A 25455-nucleotide genomic window follows, 5' to 3' on the forward strand; every position below is an offset into this window, starting at 1 on the left:
GAAGTTTCAGCAATTTATTTTCTGATATAGCCTCCAACACAAAATACAATTTTTTTTTTAATTTTTTTTTTTAAGACTATACACCTAAACTCACATACGAGCCACTATTGACAAATTCCCCTTACCAAAAAAAATCCAAAGGCAAAATTATTTTGCTAGTTTTGTCTTGAAAAAGCAATAGCATCTTTGAAAACAACATTATACAAAATCTATTTTAAAAACCACAATGAAATATTATTCATATACCTCTATAAATTGGTAACAATACTTAAGATATCACTAGTGAAAAGCAGTATTGTTTGAAAGCTGTTCTCAATAATCTACAACTAACATCTTTGCATAATTTGCAACAGATCAATTCATGTTGTTGAAAACCAGGTAATTCTCAATTTTCAAGGAACATGAAATGGCTATTTTGCATCTTTAAGGACTAGGAGAGTATCCAGTGAAATAACTTGTGTTTGCACTTCTGTTTCTGCTGGTTTTCCTACACACCCATTGAAACAATTGTCAGAATCAGATTTGGAATATGTGATTCTCCATCATTCCACTTATGCTCAGTCTAACTGCTAGGGAAGTCTGTGCACTTGCCTGATATCCTCTATAAATACTTCTGACTGGCAGCTGTCCTTCCATAATTCCATAGCTTTAGTTCAAATCTATCTTCAGTCCTTCCCTTGGTAAGAAGCATCTACGCTGCAAGGAACTAATGCAAAGAAAACACAAAATTGGTCTGGAAGAACTTTTGATGGACTGAAAATAAACATGATTGAGGGCTGTCATCTGCTTTCACACGTCTTTCCAAATCAGAACGAACGCCTCAAAAATTAGCATGAAAAAAAAATGTAATAGCTTAAAAATCAGGCTCCCCTAAGTTTAAAACTACAAGAGATCTTTAGGATTTGGGTCACTTTTACAGACATTAGGTGATGGTTCATAGGATCATTTAAACATGAAGCCCTTGTGTAACCCCATGTCAAAGAAGCTGGTTTTACCTGCAGTGAGACTAATTCTATATCTTGGTACAATTTGCCCCAGCTCCTTCTTAGAAGCACTCCCTTTTTTTCCCTCCCAAGCATAACATTTTTAGCTATACAGAAATAAAATTACAATTTTTGTCTAAATATGAATAGAAAAACTGTCTCACCAAGTCCAGACTACAAAATAATGAGGGTAATAAGCAACAAAAATACACTAAGGAGCTCCATTTTTCTTCTGTGCAACAGAACTAAACAATTCAAGGGGGCAGGGCTAGAAATGTGTTCAAATGCCCTTTCTCCAAGGGAGCATAACCAGCCTCCAAGGAGAACATCCATCACTTCGCAGTTTGACCTGCATGATTTGCACCAGCAGCATAAAAAAACCAAAAGTGAACAATGTGTCAAACTTTGGAAGTTCTCCTTGCATGAATAACTTTGTGAGCAATATCTATGCTGTTTAGAAGTGAACGTATGTATGCCAGAGAAGCCTGTAACTAAAACTAAAGTTCAGCCAATATGCATTTGTTCCTATAGAACTCAAAAGACAAAACTCCAATTGACTGAGAAGAAAACCACTTATTATCCAAAAGTTTGTATTTATGATCTGTTTCAAAGCAGCTCCTCCCTTCCTTTCTCCTATTCTCTCATACCTTTTTAAAAACTTCTGTTCTCTTTACATTTTGCACAATGAGAGAAGAAATAATTATATGCCTCTTTGGTGACAACTGGTACTTCTCGTCCTCCTGTAAATGGGAAGAGCAACTAATTCCCCTGCTAATATTTACTTGTGGTGTGTGTCATTGTCCTCTCTGTCAGTTTATTCTCAATAAAAAGTTAGGGAATAAAAAGAATTATGCTGTTCCTTTAGACATTTATGAATAGAGCATTTGTAGATGTTTAAAATTAAGGGTGGTGTTTGTCCTTTTTTTTTTTTTTTTTTTGGCTTTGAGAAAGATCATTCTAGATCCCTTAAGAGAGATACCGCAAAGCTTAGGTTAAAGTAGAACAACCACTTTGGGGGAGAAAAATATGTCCACACAAATGACATTACTATTCAACTATTTTACTTCAGTCACATACATAACTATTCTACACTGACTAGTCTCAAATATTCATGCGATCAAATTTTATTGGCATCAACAGTCACGGAAGGTGAATTGCAGAGTCACATGCAGCTGCGTTCATAAAGCAACATTTTAGAATCACATGTGGGAGAGTTCACACAAAGTCTACCACAGTTATAGTATAGAATAAAATCCACTAGGCTTAATTTGTTCCATTAACTTTGATGAGACAGCATATCGCAGTCTGTTTACTACTCTTACACGAACAGGAAACGATCACATTTTCCAGATGTAGTTCTTCAACTTTACGAATTATCATCAAGGTTTGCCATTTGCATTTTTCAGAGCTGCACACATTCCGCTCCTGTCTCATTGATCAAGTCAGTCTTTGGACTGTAAAAAAATTACAAATAATGGATTCGCAGTTTTTTGCTTTACAATTCACTAGAACAAGAAACAGTTGTTGACATGTACACAATTTTATTTTAAGGACACGGCAATCACAATGACAGAAACAGAACTATTATTTTAATACTGTAAGCTTTCCTCTGGAAACTGACTTGCACACAGTTAGATCTTGAAAGCATTTTCAACAGTATCTTGGGGGAAAACACAGCAAACCTTAAATATATTCACTTCAAACTTTATGTGCTTATCTCCTCTTTTTGGTAGCTGGTGACAGTTAAAGCTCTTCAAAGTCATGGCCACTGGTATTCATTGCTTCAGGGTGCATTACCCTTCCCATGAATAACACAGTACCTGTGGAAAAAGTGGGAAGGGAGGGTGGGAAGGAAAGATGTCAGAACCAAAAGGAAAAGATGAGGTTATAAGATGACAACTACTGGGAAGTTCTAGAGCATGCAGAACACAAATTTTAGAACTTGGTAGCCATGAAAGGCAATGGATCAACAGCCCCAGAGAAGATATTCTCTGACTATCTTCATATTCAGAACTGATACAGTACGAAGAACAACAGTGAAATCCTCTGCATTTCAGTGCCCCTCTGCTTGTTCTGAAGGCTTGATTGAAAATCCACCAGAAATCAACACAAAGGTTCACTTTCATTTCAATGCTTCTGATGAAGGCCCATGAAGTACTGCCACTGGTGCCAAGTGGTTATGACACAGTACTGGTTTCTAGGCTGTCAGGTTCCAAAACTGGCAGCTAACCTTAACTGGAGCTTGAACACCTAACCAGAGTAACCTTCACCATCTCTTCTGATGTTCACATGCCTGAGCTGCTGGACAACGTTCCTCACAGAATTAAAAGTGAGCCCCAGAAGCTCCACACCAATCAGTTAACGATTATTAACAGATAAGTACTTTGAGTTCACAGATTTTCTCCACATTAGAGCATGCAACCCACAACAAACCCTCTATATGAATACTGCTCCCCTACACCATTTAGTCACCATTCCCATCTTCCCCATTTCATACATTTCTACCTAACCTGTTTAAACACAGTAATCAATCATGAGCACTTAGGGTATTCTTGAGAAGAAGGGTAACCATCATAGATTTTTTTTTTCCAAAATGTTTCCAACTTTAGATTTCTAGATTAGTAACGAGCTTTCAAGCTTTGACTATAGCTGTTGGCAATTCCTCTTTCTTCATGCAACAACAAGGCCCATGCAACATTAAAAAGTGCTATCAAGCTCTACTCTCTTCTGACTGAAACTTTTCAGGGAGATTTTTGTATATTGAGTAGGGAAAAGGTCAGATACCCTCTTACAGATGCATTTTTGCCTAATTATATGTCTACAACAGCAAAGATACTCAGCTTAGTTTTCATTAAAAAAAACGCTAAGAGTTTATATCATGCCTTGCACACAAGCGATCCTACCTAGCTGGACTGTAAGCATTACTGCAATCTAAATGGTTAAATAAACACCGACACCTATGGATGGGGATCTCAAATACACAAAAAACCTGTCAGACTGCACCTATCAGAGTTTGCTTATAGATCACGTAAGATACCACAACACAGACACCCATACGTGGGTGCACAGTAATGTTTTGTCACCCAGTCACATCCACATCATTAAGACATATTACAAATATGAAACTAAGGAATTCCTTAGTCATTGCCCATTTTGCTAGCGAGTGCTGCTCTCATCCCTTGCCTGCCACAGAACACTTCAAGAGCACAACAGAATTATTCATAGCTCTAATATATGTCTGTTATGCAAATCATTCGGTACCAGGAACATATCTCACTGGTCTTACTACAGCCAAGCTCTTACGGAATGCAGTGATTATGGATATTCAGGGCCGTAACACTGTGTTCTCTGAAGAAAAACGGTGACTTTTTCTTCCCCAGGGTTTTTAATCATGTAATTTTGGATATTTTTCAGGATTATGTCAGATTTTGGTGTCTTACTTGGAGAAACATTAAGGGGATATAGAAAAGGTCAGTCTTTCAATATTAGGTATTTTAAGACAAATTAAGGAAAGTTCATAATATCATGCCAGTTCACTGATCAAAACAGACAATTTTCTTTTGTATACTTGACGATGTACTGTGAAAAACATGGAAGAGTTTGTAATATTCTCACCTGTTCTTCTGTTTCTGACCAAAAAGAAAAAGGGATGATCAACTATAACCTGGGGATACAGCACTGCCATTCTGCTAATGGCAATCATTCCTAAAGGAAAAAGAACACAGGCAACTTGTTAAATATCACTGCACATTCTCCTCCTCTTCATGATAGCAGAGATACTTGTGAAGCACATGAGCAGACACTAAAGTCCCACACTCTCAGATCTAAGTGTCACCAAGAAATAGCATGAAAAATCTAACTGAAAATGAAAGAGATCTACAGCGTAATTGCACACCTATTTATGCTCTAAGAATGATTAACAAGGAAGAGTGGCACAATTTCCCAGGCTGAGCGAGCGGCTTATAAATTATAAGGCCCAGAACCTTAAGAGCAGTTATGACTCCTGCTCACTTGTAGAAAGAAAATGCATTACGCTAGACAGCACTGCTGACCTGTTTTAAGCAGCTCCAAGCCTGCAGTGGATAGTAAAAGGTAACCTTGAATAACTGGAATATGCAACAACTAAATGGGCTGATCTTGCAGCTTTTAGCTTCAGTCTTTAAATAATGCAGAGGCTGAAAGTAAAATTAACTGGAAATCAGGGAGAATTTGACTCTGTGTCCTGGTTCCGGTGGGGATAGGGTTAACTTTTCCTGGTATTCCATGCCATGTGAGCCACGCCCACCCTGAGCTGCCGGGGGAGGGGGCAGGAACTTGCTGCTTAAAAGCGGGCTGGGGCGTCCCGGGTCCGGCCGGTCGGCGAGCGGCGGGGAGCGGCGGTCCCGTAATCGCGTTTGTATATTCCCCTGTCCGTGTTGTTGTTGTTTGCCTGTTCCCTTTGCTGTTCTGTTAAACTGCTTTTGTCCCAACCCAAGAGTCTTGCCTTTTCTTACGATCCTTCCTGTGTTAGGAAGGCACGTGCGAGCGGCACGTGGTTCTTTGTTGCCATCTGAGGCTAAACCACGACACTCTGTTATTTTTATTTGGAGATACATGGATTTCTCCAGGACGTTATTATTATTTCTCAGTGTTTCATTTGCTTTTACATTTTCACTGCACTGTTAATAAAGACTCATGCATGCCAGTAATCTCTGTCCATATTAATGTGACAATTCAACCCGGGTCCCGATATTAATGACCAGGGAAGTCATTCTTCCTTTCCTCAAAGGCTGGTACAAGTAGTGGCAATTAGAAATCACTTACTGATACATATTGGCAACTAACTAACTTATTTTAAGGAAAAGCATGTGATAGCCACCTAAACCAACCCACTGGCCTCCTAGCATTAATAGTGGCCAGCTATGGTTTTGCATTTAGCACTTTCCATCTTGCATCTCCGTATACAAGCTTATTAAAATTAAACTGCAACAACTCTCAGCTCCTTCTAACTATTCTGGGTCAAATGCCTCTGACCATCTCAATTAGCAGATCAAAAATTACAAATGCTTAAGTTCCATAAAGAAAGTATAAATTGCAGTCTGTACCCTCCTGACAATCAGAAGCAAAGTAAAGAAGAGGTTTTCCACAGGATGCTCAAAATTCTTTGTGAAAACACCATGTTAAAAAAAAATGCTAACACCTTTAGTTTCCAAAATTCTCTTCTGCAAAGCAGTATACTTGCTATGCTGTGTCTTCATGTTATGTGCTATTTAGCTTTCCTGGCTCTACAGTCAGTCAGTTTTAAAGAATTAATTAACACAGAATAACCAGATATTTGATTTAGTCAGGTACCTGAGGCAGCAGCAGCTTCTGATCCTTCCTCATTAACTTCTAGAAATGCCTTGTGAAATGCCTTTGCAAGGTAAAGTTCTTTGTTATCTGGAGAGGAAAAGGAAACATATTTCAAATGGCTCAACAGTAAGATTGAAGTATTTAAAAAAAAAACCCAAGCACCACCAAAACCCCTTACACTACCGTCCACCTTGTATACCGACTGGGGAAGGATAAGAGCTTTGTGCATAGGAGTTGCATTAAAATGCCTCCTGACGATACCTTTAATAGCACCGTTTACCTCGCTTAAATTTGGAGTACTCTCCTACACTGTGGGTATTAGAACAGCTTGGCACTGCACAGAGCACCTGTATACCAGACAGAGCAAAAGACAATCCTTGAACACAAGGTTTTGAATGCAACCAGGAAAATTGTGTATTTTCTTTCTTCTTGTCTTTATATTTCTTTCTTCTTGTCTCTATATTTCAAAGAAGCTGAAGATAAATATTTATTGCAAAAAACCACCATGGAACTAGGTTTTCTCAGTCTTGTTTCTTTTCCACCCTTCTTTGTCAGTATTTTAATTTTGATCCTTCTTAAGCCTACTCCTGCTTAAGTCAGTGGATGTTTCGTTACTTTTCTTCTGTGGCTAAATGACCAGACCTACTGGAATAGCCAGCACCTTGGAGGAAGCAAGACACACAACACCATTTAATCTGTTTGATTAAGTTTCATCAGAAAGACACAACAAGGATTCGATATACATTTATTGTACCTGCATAAAATCCACAGTAATGACAGAGCACAACCAGCAGTTAAAGGAATAAAAGCTTTCTCAACAGGGAGATACACAACCATGAGAATCTGATCTAACCACCCCAGTGAGACAGCTATACCATTTTGTATTTCTGATTCTTCTGACCCTGGTGTTCGGTTCAACACCAAAACTCTAGTTGAAGGCTGACTAAGGAGGGAAAGCTTGTGACTATTCATCTAATTGTTACCCATTTATCTTGGTTCTGAACTGACAGCCGCTAGTTCTAATACTAATGCAAGCCAAAACCACAAGAGACATTAGTTTGAAATGTCTTTCCCCAGCAGGTCTCATTAACTGCTACACACGCTCAGAACTGAAGTAAACCTCCTAGGTCGGCTGCTTAACTTAAATCTCATCAACAAAAGCCCCAAATCATTTCCTTTGGGATTGTCTGTAGTAGAACATACTAGACTACTAAATATTGTACTAGTTCTAGGCTTCACTTCCAAGCCTTCAGTAATACTACCTTGAAAGCCAGGATGAAGTTTCCACGGTGTTACTTTAAAACATGGGACACACAGCACCATCTGGAAGCTACGCACAATTCTCACAGCTTTTGTCTCCTTAACTGTTAACAGAAAGGCCACCTGAAAACACAACGTGGTTGCATTCTGACACTAGCATCATCTCTAAGCCTCAAGCTTTACCTGTAAAAAATAAATCACAAGCTAACTAAATACTACAATCAAGTGTTAAATAATCATCCCCTAAAGCTTCCATTCCATTATGGACCCATTAGACTCCAGTTTACAAAAAAGGTTTTAGAACAAACACTGGATGTGCATGAACATTTACATATGCGATAATGGATAGATACCCAAGGCAAAAAGAGTATCAGATCCACGCACAACTCCTGCATCCAGCAATTCCTGTTGTGTGTGTAGTGTCTCATATTATGTGTGTGCCGCCTTTGTAACGTCAGTTAACAGGATTCTTGGTAAGTTTATTGGTCACTTCTGCCAATTCTACCTTCCAGGCAGCTGTATTTTGCTATCCTTGCTTGAGACCACCTCAAAGCTCTATTGAGCATTTGAGCTATACAACACACACCAAAAGAAAACAATAATTTTGCAGCCTTTAGAGAAAAATCATGGTTTGTAGTTCCTTATCTTAAACCCAAATAATTTTTTTATATTTAATAAGAGACAAAGAAACACACACTTAGCCTAATCGCATATTTTGATCACATTTTTGTTTTTATTACAGCACTTAAGCCTGCTCCTGTAACCTGTAATATTCATGGCAATACTCTGTATTTTTGCCCTGAATACTTTACTTTGTATAGTGTGGTAGTGCTTACGGTACTCCCAGGTATATTTCTGGTGCTTCACACCTTAGAAGATGGGTCTCCCATCTGATGAGCTTATAGACCATAATTCAGACAGCATAAACATTGTTAACGTTTACCATCTGGTATAATAGTAGGCCTACTTGTAAACGTATTCCAGAACTGAGTATTAAAAAAGCCAACAATATTTTGTTAAATTGACAAGAATAGAAGAAGCACCACTGCAGATGAGGCCAGTACGCCCAATTAGTCTAGCACACTGCTCCAGCTATAGTATCATTGTTGCTTCAGAACAAGATACAAGAAGCCTTTCAGATGAAAACTACAGCACAACTTACAATAAAAAAGATCCTCTCACCCAGCACGTGCCTCATACCCTAAACCAAGTTTCTAAACCACAGAATATACAGAATGACTTTATTCAACGTAGTATAGAATCATAGGGTTGGAAGGGACCTCTGGAGATCATCTAGTCCAACCCCCCTGCCAGAGCAGGGTCACCCAGAGCAGGCTGCACAGGAACACGTCCAGGTGGGTTTTGAATGTCTCCAGAGTTGGAGACTCCACCACCTCTCTGGGCAGCCTGTGCCAGGGCTCTGCCACCCTCAAAGTACAGAAGTTCCTCCTCATGTTTAGGTGGAACTTCCTATGCTCAAGTTTGTGCCCATTGCCTCTTGTCCTGTCCCCGGGCACCACTGAAAAGAGCCTGGCCCCATCCTCCTGACACCCACCCTTTCAGTATTGATAAGCGTTGATAAGGACCCCCTCAGTCATCTTTTTTCCAGACTGAAGAGACCCAAATCCCTCAGCCTTTCTTCTTAAGAGTGGTGTTCCAGTCCCCTCAGCATCTCGGCAGCCCTTTGCTGCACCCTCTCCAGCAGTTCCCTGTCCCTCTTGAACCAGGGAGCCCAGAACCGGACACAGTACTCCAGGTGCGGCCTCACCAAGGCAGAGTAGAGGGTGAGGATGACTTCCCTCAACCTGCTGGCCACACTCTTCTTGATGCACCCCAAGATGCTATTGGCCTTCTTGGCCATGAGGGCACATTGCTGGCTCATGGTCATCCTGTTGTCCACCAGGACTCCCAGGTCTCTTTCCACCGAGCTGCTCTCCAGCAGGTCAGCTCCCAACCTATACTGGTACATGGGGTTATTCCTCCCCAGAAACCTGGATTTTCATAAGAACCAACACAATTTGATTGTTAGCATCTCAGAAAAGTTCCACGGAGATTTAGTATCAAAGTTTAAGCTTTCCGCAGGACCCTAGATACCCATTAATGTGTGGGAGTAATCTGAGACTTGCTTCTAATGTACATGACTCCGTTAGCATCACATTTCATTTGCCATTACACTCCATATGCTTGCAAACTCCTACTCATAGCTGCCAACTGGTTGCTCTGCAAGACTCGTTTTAAAAAAGCATGCAGGTTTATTGTCTTTTCTAGCTTAGGTTGTCCCAGAAAATTTATACCTACCTTGGGCAAGACTTCGAAGAACTATTTACTGGACTGGTGCTCTTCTGACTACTTTACATTGTGAAAGTAAGTCATTAAGATTACTTCACTGCTAACTGAAATGCCGGTCACCCTGAGGTTAAAAGCAGTTGCCATTTAAGGCATTATACAACAGTAATGAATCTTATAATCACTTGAAAGAGAAGGAGAATTTTAGTATTGAAATTAGTTCAAGGGTAAATCCTAAGTGGTGTCAAAATACTCAAGTAGCAAGTTTACAGGCTGTGTAAATGATAAAATTCCAAATACCACAAGTTGTTTCAAGATTATTTTGAACTCTTGGTGGAATCACAGATTCAAGTAAAAGCTGTCAAAGTCTTTTGCTGAAAAAGTGAGAGTCAGAATACATGCAACTAGACAGCCAAATAGGAATGTACTCCTACTCATTTGTGTTAATTGACAAAGAACTTAATTTCTGCAAGACAGTAACATTTCAGATGTGCATCTGGATTAATACTTTCTCTTTGGCTGCTCATAATCCAGACACACCAGAAGGTAAAGTTGACTCATCCATTTCCATTTTTCAGATTGAGTGCAAAAAGCAAAAAATTCTAAATATTGAAAAATAAGTCTGTAATCCTGCAATTTGAGTTATATCCACTAAGCCCACATAGAATTTCACTGAACTCAACAATCTGTGCCTGGATCTGATTACAGGATTAGGGTTGTTGTTGAAATTGCAGAAGGCTTTCCTTGACAATAATCCAAAGGCAAGAGCAACAGAAGAGGGGGAGGAGAGTATTTTTAAATGCAACAGAATTTCTCAAAAAAATCTGCTTAGATTTTCTTTTATGATTTGCATCTTCCTAAATTAAAAGTGTCCAGACAAACTTTTTGTTCAAGTATCTGCATTTAAGGTTTCACGAAGTGACAAATTTTCCAGAGGGCTGATGCTGAAGACGCACATAAGCTTCTGGATTCAACTTCCCTGTTATCTGACATACTATTCGGGTAATTGCAAATGCACGCTTCAACATCTTTATGACTTCCCCCCCCCCCTTCCCATTTTACATTGTGAAAATTAGATACAGGAAATATATTTTGTATTTTAACTACTTAAAGTTTCATCTCCATAGCATCAACAGTAGGGTTTTCACTGAAGACATTAAAAACATTTTCTTATTCTTAATTTACTGAATGACCTTTTTATCACCTGGTGGCACATGGCCTTTTAAGTGAAAAGCAAGAATGCTATAAGTAAAACTCATGAATTCTCTCTGTATACTGCTCTACATTACTTAATAAACAAGTTAATCTTTAAATGGCAGAGGAGTTAATTCAGCCATGCAAAACATGGTATTTTGATTTTGTACAGTACAATTGTCAAATGTAAAACTTTAAACGAGTCATTAGTCACATGGATTAAAACACAAACACGTTCCAATCTTTCTGCTAAACTCTCAGTTACAGAATTAGTCTCCGATATATAGGCGAATTTTACATGAAACTAAGAGCCAAGCGCTACCTTTGTTGTTCAGTCTCCCCCGTGTATTTTCCATTCTCCTTAGTACCTTTTCCTCAAGTAAACACTTTTCTATACATAGACCAGAACTTACTGGAAAGCTTACTTTTCTTTGGGGTGGCAGAGAAATTGAAGGTGTTTTTCCGTGAGAAAAGTGGTATTTTTTTTAAAAGAAGGATTTTTCATTTATTCAAATTCTTTTCCCATTGGCTAACTTTAGCTTTTCCTACAATTTCACTGGAAAAGTGAAAGCAGCAGAACAGTGGAATAAGCTACACGATACACTACAAACAACATTTCAAAAGTGAAAAGGATATGAAAATCACAAACATTTCTGCTGTAAATTTTAGAGGAAGGTTCACCTTCATAACCACTATTTTGAATAAGTCACACAGGTGTGATTGCTTCCAGAGACAGACAATTAAGAACAGGTATTTCCCATCAGCTAAGGTTCCACCTGGCTGATTAGGCAGTAACCCACACAGCAAAAAAAAAAAAAAAAAAAAAACAAAACAACCAAACAACATATAGGGAGCAGTATATAAGCATAAATTACAAGAGTAATCACAGTAATCTCACACTGGGGCATGCTTCTAGATAGAGAACAACTGTGTTTGCCAAAATTCAGGTCTAGACCATGCTAAATACACTGCTTGTGCAGCTACTTTTACACAAAAGTGAAACAAACTTCTCAGGCAAAGATGACTCAACTTCTATTTTGTGCCAGTTCAATACCTTTTAGGAAGCATTAAAAGCAGAAATCTCTCATTTCCACCTGAATTTCTAAATGGATTGGATATTTTAACTTCTGAAAATAAACTGTTGACAGTGTATTGAAATACGCAAGCAGCATATGTGACTGAATTGCTTTTATCTCAGAACTCTCTTTCCTGTGCTGCTTCTATACAGCAGGTATCTGGGGAGATGACTAATTGTACAACAGCTTAATGCTCTTAATGCTGTGAACAAATAGCCTCTGGAGATAAAAGATGACAACTCCCTTGATGTGCGAACCCCATTTGCCATCAAGGCACTGAAGCCATATATTGCTCTAACGTGGATCTGCCTCTTGCATAGTATTACACTTTCCCTACATTTCTAACGCGATCCAATTCTGAAATACTGAGTGAACTTTCACAGGCCAAAAATTCCCCACCCCACACACACCCCCTGATGGATTTGTCCCCTGCCCCATCTGCTCCTACAGTGAGCACGTTCTTACATTATGCAAAAATCCCAAAGGATCAAAAAACTGCCAGCAGATTGGGTTTTTTTCCTCCATAAAAATCACTCTGAAGATATTCTCGGTTATCTTTAGGTGATTTTGGTACTTCCCCGCATACCTTGAGAGACAGCACAAGAAGCCCTTACCAGACATCCCAGTGAGGTCAGCGCTACTGCTGAACAGCTCTGTAATTCCGAGACCTCTCCAGACATCTTTCAGATCAATTTCCTGTTCTACTGTGAACCTGGAGAACATAATAGAAAATTACAGAAAGCCCACAATGTAAGCGGTACTTGTTGTTATTAGAAGGTTAAAATTTCTAGATAATGACAATTGAAACACTGAGGGAAATATGAGGTAGGAGATCCAGCACTAATAGCATGGCATAGTGACACCTTCTACACAAACGCTTACTAACAAATTAGTTTACCTGCACAGCTGGATTTTTTTTCCCTAATGCAGAAGCAAACAAAAATATGCTAATGCTATATACAGTCCCTGACCATAAAACCTCAGTGCAAAATTATGCAGTAGCTGATGTAAATGCTTCCTTTTTATACAAAAGGTTCACTATAAAAACTGAATTTAATTGTACACATACTAGAGTAAGAAATAGGGCAAAGGACATCACAAATTTCAGACAGCTGTTGGCAAAGAAGTAATAGGGAAGTGAGAAAGATGCTCCATTTAGATGGCAAAATTGGTGGTAAAATTTTGATTGGGTTTAATTGGGTAAGTAAACAACAGGGAAAACAAATAGTTGTTAGCGCAAACGCACACTTGAGTACAACCTGGTAGAATTTCAGGGTTAGCTTGCAAAGCCATGTTCTAGGGTACGTCCCCATGCTGGAAGGACAAATTGAAATTTATCCTGAGGGCAAGACTTCGGGCAAAAGCTTGTTCCATTTACAAAGACTTCTTTTCAAACATTCTAAACGTTATGCTTGGTGTCAGTAAGACAAAAAAGACTCAGATCCTTTACGTATGGCCAGAAACAAAGAAACATGTCAGAATAATAATAAGAATGACAGCCCCAACAAGAAAATACCAGAAGTCTACAGACAAACACAAGAGACTAATTATAAATGTTTGTTATAGGTGACTTATGGGCTCTCTGTAGAACGACCAAACAAACTGTTAGTGATTTAAATTACACTGACAGTGACTGGTTATAACTGTACAACACAAAATATATAGTCCATAAGGTGCTGTTACAGTTTCTCCAGCAAGTCAGTCAGTCGTAAACAGCTCTGCAATTACAGCGCAGTCATTGGTGATGGGTCTTACCTGTGCTACAACCAAAAACAAAATCAAATGTGCTTCTCTGCAATTTCTTGTAATAATTCTTTTTCAGGACTAAACTTCCTCAACTACGTGGAGGAACATGTTCTTTTCAGAAGTCAGAACTCTGAGCAGAGAACAGCTGACCAAGAGATGAAATGTATGATACCTCAGCACGACCAAGCCTTGGCAGCTTGAAAAAGAATAATCTGGATATCAAAAGACAACTGGATAAGAGTCAAATGGATCTTCCTCCTTCACAACATTTACACAGAATGAGAAAAATCCAGTACACAATCTACATTCATAATGAATATAGAAATGCCCTAAGAAGCCAGAAATCTATGATGGAATAGATATTAGTCATTACCCAGAGAAGAATTTTATGCAAAATTAAAATAAGATCTGGAGATAGTTCAGGATCGATAAATCACCAGTGACACCACAAGCCCAGATGAATTCCAGGATATGCCTGTAATAAAAACACAAGAACTGATTCTTGTGATTTTATTGTTTTGGCAGTTCTCAAAAGAATCAGAAGAGACCAACAAAGATTTATGTACTGGAGGAAGCTTATGGTGTTCCAGCATTTTATACATCAGTCAGTGTGGCAGCATTTAAAAAAGGAAAGAAAAGATGGCATTAACTTAATGAATGAGATGTAGGTACGCAGATGAGATAACCTGCATACAGCCAATAGGACTGTAGGAAATGGAAGTGTGTCCTGTTGGCTTTCTTCAAGAGGAATCATTGCTCACTTTCCTCTTAGAAAGCTGTGGACACCCACACTAGTCAAAAACCATAGGCAAGGAGCTCTCAAGACCTTCTGCACAATTTTAACTTTAAGCTAAGAGACAGAACTGCAAGTTGCTCATTCATTCAAATTTCCCAATGGCTTACAGGCTCCCAAACTGGAGACTAGTTTAACCTCACTACACACTTGTAATCTAAGTCCAGATCTATTTTAGTGACTTAGGTAAAAACCCTAAGAAAGATGAATTATGAATTGATTGCCGATGCCAAAGTTAACTAGAGTTAAACAGCACAGAGGTTCTGTCTGTGCACACTGAATAAACCCAGAAATACTTCCTTCTACAATAAAACTATATTAAAACATTTTGTAAAAATACATCCAACTGTACCTATCTTACAAACATGCAGAAAAGGCAAATTAATGTTAAAATGCATCTTATAAAAAAATCAGTGGTGCATTTTTCCTTTTTTGGCTTTTATTTCACCACAATTAGTATTAGGCATATCAAGTTTTCAAGATAAATTGGCTATTAAGTAGCAATGTCAAACTAGTAAAGAGTATCGGGATAGGATACTAGCAAGAAAAGTCTGCATGAAAAACAGAATCTGAGGTCACAAATAGGAAAAATAACTGCAAACAAGCATTTTTTCCAACTGCAGAGAATGACTGTAAGATATAAATGGAAATTAGGTGGGTTTAACTCTCTGGATCACTAGACAGAAAACACACGTATCTGCTGAGCAATGAATCATGGCCCAGAAAGCAAGCGTGACAAAAAGATGCTTTTGCATACTAAACAAGGAAGAGGTTTGGCAGATGTTTTTGAAAAACAAAATAAACCTGTAAAGCCCCAGCTGACTATGCATCTGAAAAAAGAAAAGGCAAACAGGTTGATTGGTTATACTGCTAAAGAACACGTACATGAATGGTAGCAGCAGCCCCTTATTTGCTGATAGAGGCTATACCCCTGACTCAAACCTCTGGAAAGGCAAATACTGACCAGGTGGATGAGTGAAGGTCTCTACAATATCTATAGAAGCGAGTTCCTCCTTTTTATGACAAAGTAGACCGAAAATATCATATCAGCTGTATAAATACCAAACTATCCCTTTACGAAAATAAAACTAATTACTTCCCTTCTTCCCCTTTTAGTTTTTTCATATGATAAAACCCACTCTAAACCACTATTCAAAATAGTATCTCTGCTACTATCTGCTGAAGAGCAGTGAGAGTTACAGCTAAGCTATTAACGACATTTCAATTATTTTAGCTCATCAAAACTAGCCTCTTCTGAAAAATAATAGGGCTGCTTTACTCTTTGAAATATAACTTCAGGCAATGCGAACCGATGTAAACATTTGGTATGAGTTATCCTCTAGTCATATTTGGATTTCTTTGTGTTCCTTCGTGATGTAAGTATTCAAAATCAAAGCTGACAACCTAGAACACAGAAGAGACATTCAATCTCATTTCCCCAGCCAGGCATTTGCTGTACCTCCAGACTTTGGAAATGCCAAGCTACATGATACCAGCCCTGACACATGGTTATTTGCAGTGTTTGTCGCATATAATGAACCAGATGCTCCTGTTTTTTTTTTTTTTCCACCATCTTTAAGGCGTTTATGATGCTCAAAATACTATTGAAAATCAATTTCAATACTTCAGTATCAGAAGTCATGGAGTAGTTGCAACCAGGAACATTAAAAACCACAAAAGGAAGCCTGAGAAAGCTCAGACACTGAAGAAACAATGAGGTATTTTCACCATAGGACCAGAACAGAAAGACTGGTCTGCTGAGTCCAGAGGAAAGCTTCTGTACTCAAGCAATTCTAGAAGGTTCACAACACGTGTTCATGGATATATGCTTCTACAGACCTCCTTAGAAAGCACTGAGCTGAAATATATTAAGAAATGATAGTGACTGCCTGTCAGTTGCTAGCCAAAGTCAAGGAGAAGCAAAAACAGGAGTTAGCAATATTTGTTTTTATAATGTTCACTTGCAAAGTCACTCTACTTCCTACATGTAAAAAGCAGTCCAAACAGCTGAACAAAAATACTTCCCTTGATTTCCACCCTTTTGGATCTCTCCCACATGAAATGAAGAATAGAATAAGATGCTTAGGAAGCAGAATTAGATTGAGAAAGTAACAGTTGTCTGGGAAGTTTAAGCAGAGAACGATGACATTTTAATGAAATTTAAAACTTATACAAGCATTAATTAAAATGATGTATTTATGTCATCAATAATCTCCTTAGGTCATGTATCTGAACCTTTAGGTTTTGGTTAGAGCATTAACTTTAACATACCACATCAGGCCATCTTTCCTCTATTTTACAGACTTTCAAGACAAGAAAAGATGGCTTCATCTCGTATGAACCCTTCTGAAATGCTGAATTTTTCATTATGTTCTCAGACACTCAGGATCCACAGAATCAAGAAGGATGAGGGTACGCTTTCTAGTTACACAACAGAGAAGTGAACTAGAGCCTAGCGTGATTCATCCCAAAGGCTATAATTTCAAAAATTACTAAGAGTTCTGAATGAGCGAAAGCACGCAATTCCAGGTTTTCAGTATTACATTCTGCAGAACAAGAAGCAAACAAAGGAATAGTTCCATTGCTTGAAATCAACAATACCCTTGCTTGGAGGACAAGCCCTCAGGATATGAATCACTCTTCTACCCTAGCGAGCAGCCCACGGTACAAAGCTGCCAGCTGATGTCAATTCCAACATTTTGATTGGAATTTCAACTAGGTTCTCCTGAGGTGCTAGAACTAGCCTGCATGATTTAATAGCCTGAAAACAAACAAGCAAGCAACAAAAAACCCCCACTAACAGCAAAAACAAACAAAAGCCCCCCATATAGCTGTTCTGACCAGGTGAAGCAAGACAGGTTATGGTTCTTTCTCTGGCAAGGTCCTTCCATCCAGGGCTAACCATGGGCTGCAGAAGTTGGCTAAGAGTGTATTTCAATGGGACAGTTTTATGCCTCTTCCATGACTGTACCTCAAGAACAATCCGCACCGGCCTATTCCGCATGAAAAGGAGAAAAGAGGAGACTCAAGAGGGCATGTTAAAAAAAAAAAAATAGAGAATGTCTGGGGTTTTTTTGTTTGGGGCTGTTTTTTCAGTTTTGTTCAGTTGGGGTTTTTTGGTTTGTTTTGGGGTGGTTGAGGTTTTTTTTGAGAAAGAAGAACTTATCATTTCAAAACAGTCTAAGGCAATTTTAAAATATTTTAAATGTACAAAAAAAGCAAGAAGGTCGTGATAGAGAGTCAGGCATACTGGAACAATCCTTAAAAGGAGATCTGCAGACTGTAGCACTCTTATTAGGTACTACTTCCTCCTATGCTCTTCAGAGAATTTATGTTAGAGAGACAGCTTTGCAAATTAGATTCATGGTCTGTTTCACCCCTATGCAAAAAGTGGATTAAAACGTTGATCACTTTAGTCTGGGTTAAGCTAGAAACAATGATTTGAAAATGAAAATGAGAAAGTATAATTTAACAATTCTGTACAAATCTCTCCTTTGCTATTAAGAGGAATAATACACAATTTCATTTGCACACAGATAATGCAGAGAAATTAGAAAGTTGTGATTAACTCTGTTTTGGCTAGTCGTTCAGGTCCTATTACAAATGTATAAGTTTAAAAAATGTTCACTTTATAACTGGATAGCATTTTTCAGGATATAAAAATTTAATTTTATTCCACTGCTTTAAATTTCTCAGTGGACAGAGCCTGCAGGCCACATTTCATAACATGCCTTTCTGAGTCAGAGCATAAAATATTTATGAAGTGTTTATTTAGAGCACTGATAAAATCCCGTACATCACCTCTGAATCCCTAATAGAAATCCAACACCTTGGGAGCATGCGATTGATCTTCGGAATGTTTGTAAGGAAACGACAGTATTACTGTAGGGAACTTCAAGCTCATGACGGTTATCTTTTATAATCTGAAAATACTGAAGGTAATCAGCACCTGGTTGTACCTGTTTTGCCTTTGTATAGCCTTAATTCACAAGTGTTTACCAAGTTCTTTGAGGTTCTTAGATAAGAGCAACAGCCATGACAACTAGCCTGAGGATGGAATAAATAAGGATGTTTTAGGACCACGCAAAGCCTAAGCCTCCAAATCATGTCTGAGAACCCGGCTACACAGAATCCTGGAATCTCTGCTTTTGGTTAAAAGCAAACAAATCTCAAAACTACCCCTACGAACTTAATTCAAGTCAAACATAATTAATATGTTTTCAACGACATTCATGTATTTAACTTTAGATACCTAAGCTTCTTAAATTTGGAAGCTAGTTTTCACAGATTTCTCTATATAATCAATGGAGATAGACTTCTGTTGTGGATCTCACACCCTAGGAATTCTTTGAGAGAAGATGTCCAACTGCAGCACCTGACACACAGGCTGCAAAATGCTCCAGTTATAAAAGGAAAGCTTAAGGGATGGAAGAATTCTCATATTTTACTTCTCATGAGCTTCTAGGTACAGTTTGCCCAAGCCTGCAGGAGAATTACCACCTAGGAGAAAGGCCCCTCTTCTGCATCTTAGTGGACTGTTAATACTAAAGCTCCTGGGACCTGAAGCTCCAAGAGAAAAACAAACAAACAAATCACAGGAATACTGTACAGTAGATTCAGTTTGTATAAAACCTGCAATGCAGCTCTTTCCTGCTCTCCTTTCTTTTTCAAAGAAAATGCTACTTAAAAAAGAAAGGAACTCTTACTAAGAGACAGAGGAAAAATAGCCCCAAAATGCTGCTGTTCCCTCACCACTCTGACTGCAAGCATAACAGTTTTAAATAGAAGTGGAATTCCATCTCAATTCGGAATCAGGGCACGCTGACAGCACCAGTCCGTCTCAACCTAATTTATCCTGGCTAGCTTTGTTTTATTGTGCTCAGCTGCAGTTACCTTATTGGAATGTGGTCTTTGCTTTGGAAAGGAAGCTGATAAACCGCAGGGATTCTTGCCCTGCTCTTTACATGTGAAATATAACAGACTCAAATCCCCATGTCACCTGAAAACAAAGAACTATTTTAATGATTGAAATGATTCACTATAGTTTATTTTCTCTGCTGCCATGTACCTGCTGCACAGTGCCACGACAGTAGAATAAATAGAAGTGATCCACATCAAACTTGTGCCATATTTCTATACAAACACTTCAATGAAATCATTATGAATCACTTGAAGGACATCATGATCCAACTATACATTATTAGTGACATTTAGTAGTAAACAACTCTGCTACTAAGTCAAGTGTAGGGCAAGCATGAAAAATATTGGAAGGTAGATGAAGTAGAATTCTAGGAAAGATAACTAAGTGGTATGTGTGAGCAAATATGCCACTGAGAACACACAACTTATGTCTACAAATGAACTGACAGAAGTTTCATCCTTTTTGGTAGTAACGTCTTGTTATTCTATTGCTTCTTTTAGGAAAAAGAAACCAGCAGTTATTACAACTAAGAAAAAAAAAGACAAAAGACACAAATTGACTGGAATTACCTCTCAACACTCAACCATTTGTATCTACACAGACACACACCATTAGAACTTTTTAAATTAGCAGCACATAGAAATCTAATTAGGACCTAAATGAAGCTTTTTAGCTGCTGTTAATTCAGACTTGCAATATTTCTATGGCTCCTGTCTAAATGGAACTTATCCCTAATGAGTTCTGCAAGACTCTGAGCATCATTCAGGGTGGATATATTCCTGCTGATGAAATTCTCCTTTCTGGAGCTTACATATGAAAGAAATGCAAATGCAGTGCTCATCTGCTGCTCAAACAACCACGGTTCTGCACTGCGCACCCCCTGGGCTTTCTTGTGAAAGCCACCTTCACGTGGGTGCTACATAACTGCAGACTTGATCAAGATGTTCAAGTTTTACCTACTCTGCTACTCCAATCAATTTGAATGCAGTTCGAATGCAGTCCTTCCCTGTCTATTGACATGAGAGCACATTCTCACCTTGGTAAATACACTTCCACTTTTTGCTTCTTTACAGAATTAGCCCATTCATTAATCAATGAGGCTTTGACCAGCGGTTCCAATGTGACCAGTGGAACTTCCTGTCTGGAAAGAACAATCATCATACTAATCTCATCTCCCTCATATGGTATTTCCAGAACTTGATAGATGCCACCTGCTTCATTGGAGCCATCACTGAACTCTCCTACAAAAGAAAAACAACCAAAAAAGCTATTAGAAGTATTTTCTTTTGTCTTCACTGGAGTTAGGAGGAAAACAGAAGGCTAATACTAGGCAGTAATTACTAGATACGGGAACTAACAATGACCCTCTTTATTCTAGTCTGTATAAAATTTATTCATCATAGGATTTGAGGCTTACAGCTCCTTTCTTAAAGGAAGCAAGCTAATGCAATCACACAGTTTGTAGATAATCATATTTCTGAACCCATTACTTAACTTCCATTGGTTAGACAGAGGGAAGTTTTAAGTTATTAAGGCTGCCAAGACTTTCATGGAAACAGGCAGAGGTTTTTTTATTCAGGAGAGATAATTTGTCAATCGTGAGACTGCCAATGCTAGATACTGTAGAACCAACTTGGAATTCAAGCTCAAGATAAAGTAGTTCTGCTGTTCAGAGAACCCCTATTTTGCCTTCTAAGGATATTACAACAGTAATGAGAAAACATTATTCATTTTAATATTTAGCGCAGCACAAGAAAAATATTTTAGTGAGAAGCAGGACTAGCTCAAGGATTGTAAATAGGTTAGATATAATGGATAAACATTCTGAAGTCCACCATGTGGCACCAAACACATACCTAAAAAAGTAATCAAGAAAGAGGTCGTTATAAATGCTTCCATCTAGTTATAATACATCAGCAAGCACATTACAAAAAGATATCAAAATCAGAGTCCCTTCACTGGGCAAACACCACATTTAAAATTCTAGGTGAAAGAACAGACAACAATACAAATGAGTATTACCGCAACAAAATTATTAAGGGAAGAATTATTAGCTTTAAATTGCTAAAGCTCCAACTCACCATAGTAAAACTCTCCCTGCTGGTACATCATTGGAATCTGCACTTCACTTTCATCATCTTTAGTGAAGGAAAAAGTTCTTGTATTTTCAGGTCTGAACTGTGATTTCCAATTGCCTTTAAAGTAGATTGCGTTGATGAGAGCCAAATGAGTTAGAGCACCAAAATCTCTTGAAGACACAAAATCTTTGATCATATCTAAGAAGAAAACCAACCGTCAGGCTGCATGTCAAATTGAGCATTAAATCAAAACTTAAGACAGCTTGAAAAATGTAAGAAAATAAAAAGCTGTGCTAACATGTAATTTCCAATTCAGATGTTCCATTAAATCTCAAATTAAACTGCCAGTGTTTTGTAAACCTAAATCACAGTGTAGGTGCGTAAACCCTTCCATCGAGTACGTGTTAGTCAACTGTGTCTTGATCACTATGTAAATACACACCACAATGAAACCAAGTGGAAAAGGGGTCACATATGGAATGTTTACATTGGTGCTATAAGACAGTTCAGCATCATCATCTTCAGGTCAGAAATTCTACAAAATTTGGCTCCAGTCCAAAGAAGCACTTAATTGGTTGCTTAATTTAAAGTGTATAAGTATACCCATTGGAACTTCACCTGGGCAAATTTTGAAGGAAGCATTCAGTTTCAGTAATGTCCTACTGACTTCAAAGCAAGGACTAATCATAGAAAAAAAAACAAAACAAAACATAAATTCTCAGCATTTGTTCCACTGACATTAGCTCTTGAAAAGCAAAAGAGAAAAAACATCTAGCATCTGCTCTATTCATGGGAGGTATGTCAGCTGAGCGTGGCAGCTGCTTTGCTCCTACTCCTCAATAAGTCATTTACATCACCAGAAAACAGTCTGTTACCTGCTTTAGCTCATTTTAAATGGCTTGCTTTTCAGCAGAATAATTTCGAGTTTGTTAAGTTTCATGCACTGACCAGGTTTGTCACTATTCTTGAAGAACTACAGCCTACTTCTGACAGCTTTCTTGCTCACTTCTATTTTTAACTGACAATGTAATACGAGGTGTTAAAATAAACACATTCATCAGTCTGATTATTACTTCTTAATCCATGGTTTAAAATACAGATTAGTTTTGCTTTCTGGAGCACATGACACCGACTAACTGGTGTGAAATTTGTGTATCGTGCGGCAGTATTTCTTCTGGGTTGCTGTTTGTACTTCATTTTATCTAGAACATTCTTAGAAATGAGATGTGACCCATGCTGCCATACTCACTCTCCATGGTTAGAAAAAAAAAGGCAAAATTAAGAAAGAATACACTTCCAGTTTTCCCATTTCTATTTGGTACATCATATTCCCTTATATTTTTATAGCCACTTCTTGTTAATACACTAATGTAACGTTCAGAATTTTTCTGGCCAGAGAAACCTTGACAGTTATGTTTTCTGCTCTGAGCATCCCATCGTGCTTAACATGCTGGAATTGGAAACCTGCCTGTCTTGTACCCCTTTCCTAATGAGAAAATAAGCTTCCTCCATCAGAGCTGGCAGGCAGGAGAGAATGAGATCTAGCGGTCAGAGACTAGGCTGAGGGACTGTTACTATCGCAACCTAATGCTACGAGACCCACAGCTGCCTTTGTTAGGTCTGCACAGCTCCTTCCAGGGCAATGGTTATGAGCTCGGTCAGCATATGTGGCAGGTGTTAAGCAGGAGAACTTGCTGTTCTTTCTAAAAGAAAGCGAATTTTACTTTTCCTTCAGAGACACCAAGTTTCACTGAAAATACTCTGCAATCTACTGCATCGCTTACATTGCCTCTATTTTTGTAGCTTGAGATAAAGGGCAAAATTTATTATGAATATAATAGCTGCCGTTTTCCCTTGGAAAAAAACCCAGATCATTTCCAAAATGGAATAAAAGCATCATATGAGGTGTTTTTCCACTTTGGTGCCATACATTTCCATAATGCATTATGGATTCTTAAATGCTCAGACTACATGGTAATTTGTTAATTCCTTACAGGGTATTCCAGTACTTTCAAATTTACAACGGTACAACTGATGTTAGAGCCAGACCCTTGTTGAATTACTCTTAAAATATCAACCTCCGGAGTGTGCCAGATGAACTAGAATGAGATTATGCTTTGATCCCTACAACGGGGGACTAACTTCATTCCCATACCTTGGGACTCTGCATGTATTCAGAAAGTGTCACATCTTTGGGATTCCACAAGCGAAGCAAGTATTACATCGTGCACATCTGAATATGCATATTTACATTGATAATCTTTTGCTTACTTCTCTGCTGCAAATTTTTGTTGTGAAATTCCATTGACAGTCTTCCTAAAATCAGCTACACTCTCAACATTCCTCACATTGGAAAAGATTAAATTACAGGATCTGATATTGTGGTTCAAAATTATCTTTTGTATTGCTTAGTATTCTGTTTCTCGGCACCTTGAATGATGAGTTCCTCAGAGAACCAGCAATACTCCACACATCTAACTCACAGGCCAATAACTCTTTTCTAAACAACTTTTCTGCAGTTAGCAATAGCACTTATCTATTTTTTTTTTTTAAATTCTGAAATCACTATTAAAGTACTATTCACATGCCAACCATTAAAACATTCTGCTTCAATAAATGTTACGGGTACTTTAAGATAGTAAGACAGGGGAAAAAATATTCAGACACATACTACTATATGATTAGCAATGGCTAATATTACTTAAGACAGATGATGCCTGCAAAAGCAAAAAATATAATTTCACAAAAAGCTGATACTAGAATTCTTTTTATGGGAGGCGATACTTTAGTCTCAAATGGAACAGATAAAAGCCAAGGCAACAATTCAACAACACTGTGTAACTTTGGAAACACAAACACTTACTGCAGGAAGTATACAAAAGAATCACATGGACTTACTATTTGTATGATTCTCCACCCACTTGTTGATGTGGGTAGCTACAGCTGCACTTTGGCTGAAGTCTATATTCTCAACTTCAGCTTTAAAGTATTTTTTCACCAACTGCAGAAATTTGTCACTGATATGAAATCCATTCTGTATATAGAGAGAGTTAGCAATATTCAGAACATAATGACTATCTTCAGTAGCTGCCATATCAGAAAGGTCCTTCAAGAAGGTAAACTCTTCACCTGAGGAAAGAAAAACAGATTCAGTGTTTCAGAAAAGAAAGTTATTCCATGTTTTTTTTTCTGCTGGAAATTCACAAAGACTTTTTCTGCCAGCAAAAAAAAGAGTCTTTCTTTTTTTCTAAACCTACACACACCTTCAGATCTGAAAGAACAATCTACAAGACAGAACATATTATTTAGAGCTTATTGTCTTCTATTACATATAATTAGCATAATTAACAAGATATTTGGATCCCATCACAGATAAAGCTATCAATGATAATCCTTTTAACGCCAAAAAAGTAATTAAATACTTATAAGTCACACTTTTATGTCTTACCACCACAAATTCTTAACAGAATTTTTCTTACATCCTAAGAGCCAGTTGTTTAAGAAAAAAAAATTAAGTTCAAGCTTTGAACCTAAGGAGTTCTCCTCTCTGAAAAAAAAAAAAAAAGCTCTAGAATTTTCCAGGATCCTGCGTGGGGTAATACTGCATCATTTGCTTGGGTAATGAGGAATCCTGAGTAGGATTAGTTTGCTTTAAAATAGGAAGCTTGTACTGTTGCATTGTCTACCTGAAACTGAAATTTCCAATTTAAAAAGAAAAAACCACACAACAAAACAAACAAAACCTTAAAAATCGAATGCAATGATATATTCCAAGCAGAAATCACTA

The 25455-nt window shown here is 38.0% G+C and overlaps 1 protein-coding gene across 1 annotated transcript in view; it reads right to left on the reverse strand.

Moving 5' to 3' along the window:
• Window positions 1-25455, reverse strand: part of SERPINI1 (serpin family I member 1) — a 55000-nt gene continuing 29545 nt past the window's right edge. The window contains exons 3-9 of the mRNA XM_074593263.1: window positions 24567-24797; window positions 21672-21866; window positions 20627-20831; window positions 12745-12842; window positions 6315-6401; window positions 4599-4688; window positions 1-2803 (exon numbers count right to left, since the gene is read on the reverse strand). Coding sequence (XP_074449364.1) covers window positions 2727-2803; window positions 4599-4688; window positions 6315-6401; window positions 12745-12842; window positions 20627-20831; window positions 21672-21866; window positions 24567-24797 — 983 coding nt within the window. The 3' untranslated portion in view covers window positions 1-2726. The remainder of the gene's footprint in view (window positions 2804-4598; window positions 4689-6314; window positions 6402-12744; window positions 12843-20626; window positions 20832-21671; window positions 21867-24566; window positions 24798-25455) is intronic.

This window comes from Larus michahellis, chromosome 6, assembly GCF_964199755.1.
Source record: "Larus michahellis chromosome 6, bLarMic1.1, whole genome shotgun sequence".
Classification (NCBI taxonomy): domain Eukaryota; kingdom Metazoa; phylum Chordata; class Aves; order Charadriiformes; family Laridae; genus Larus; species Larus michahellis.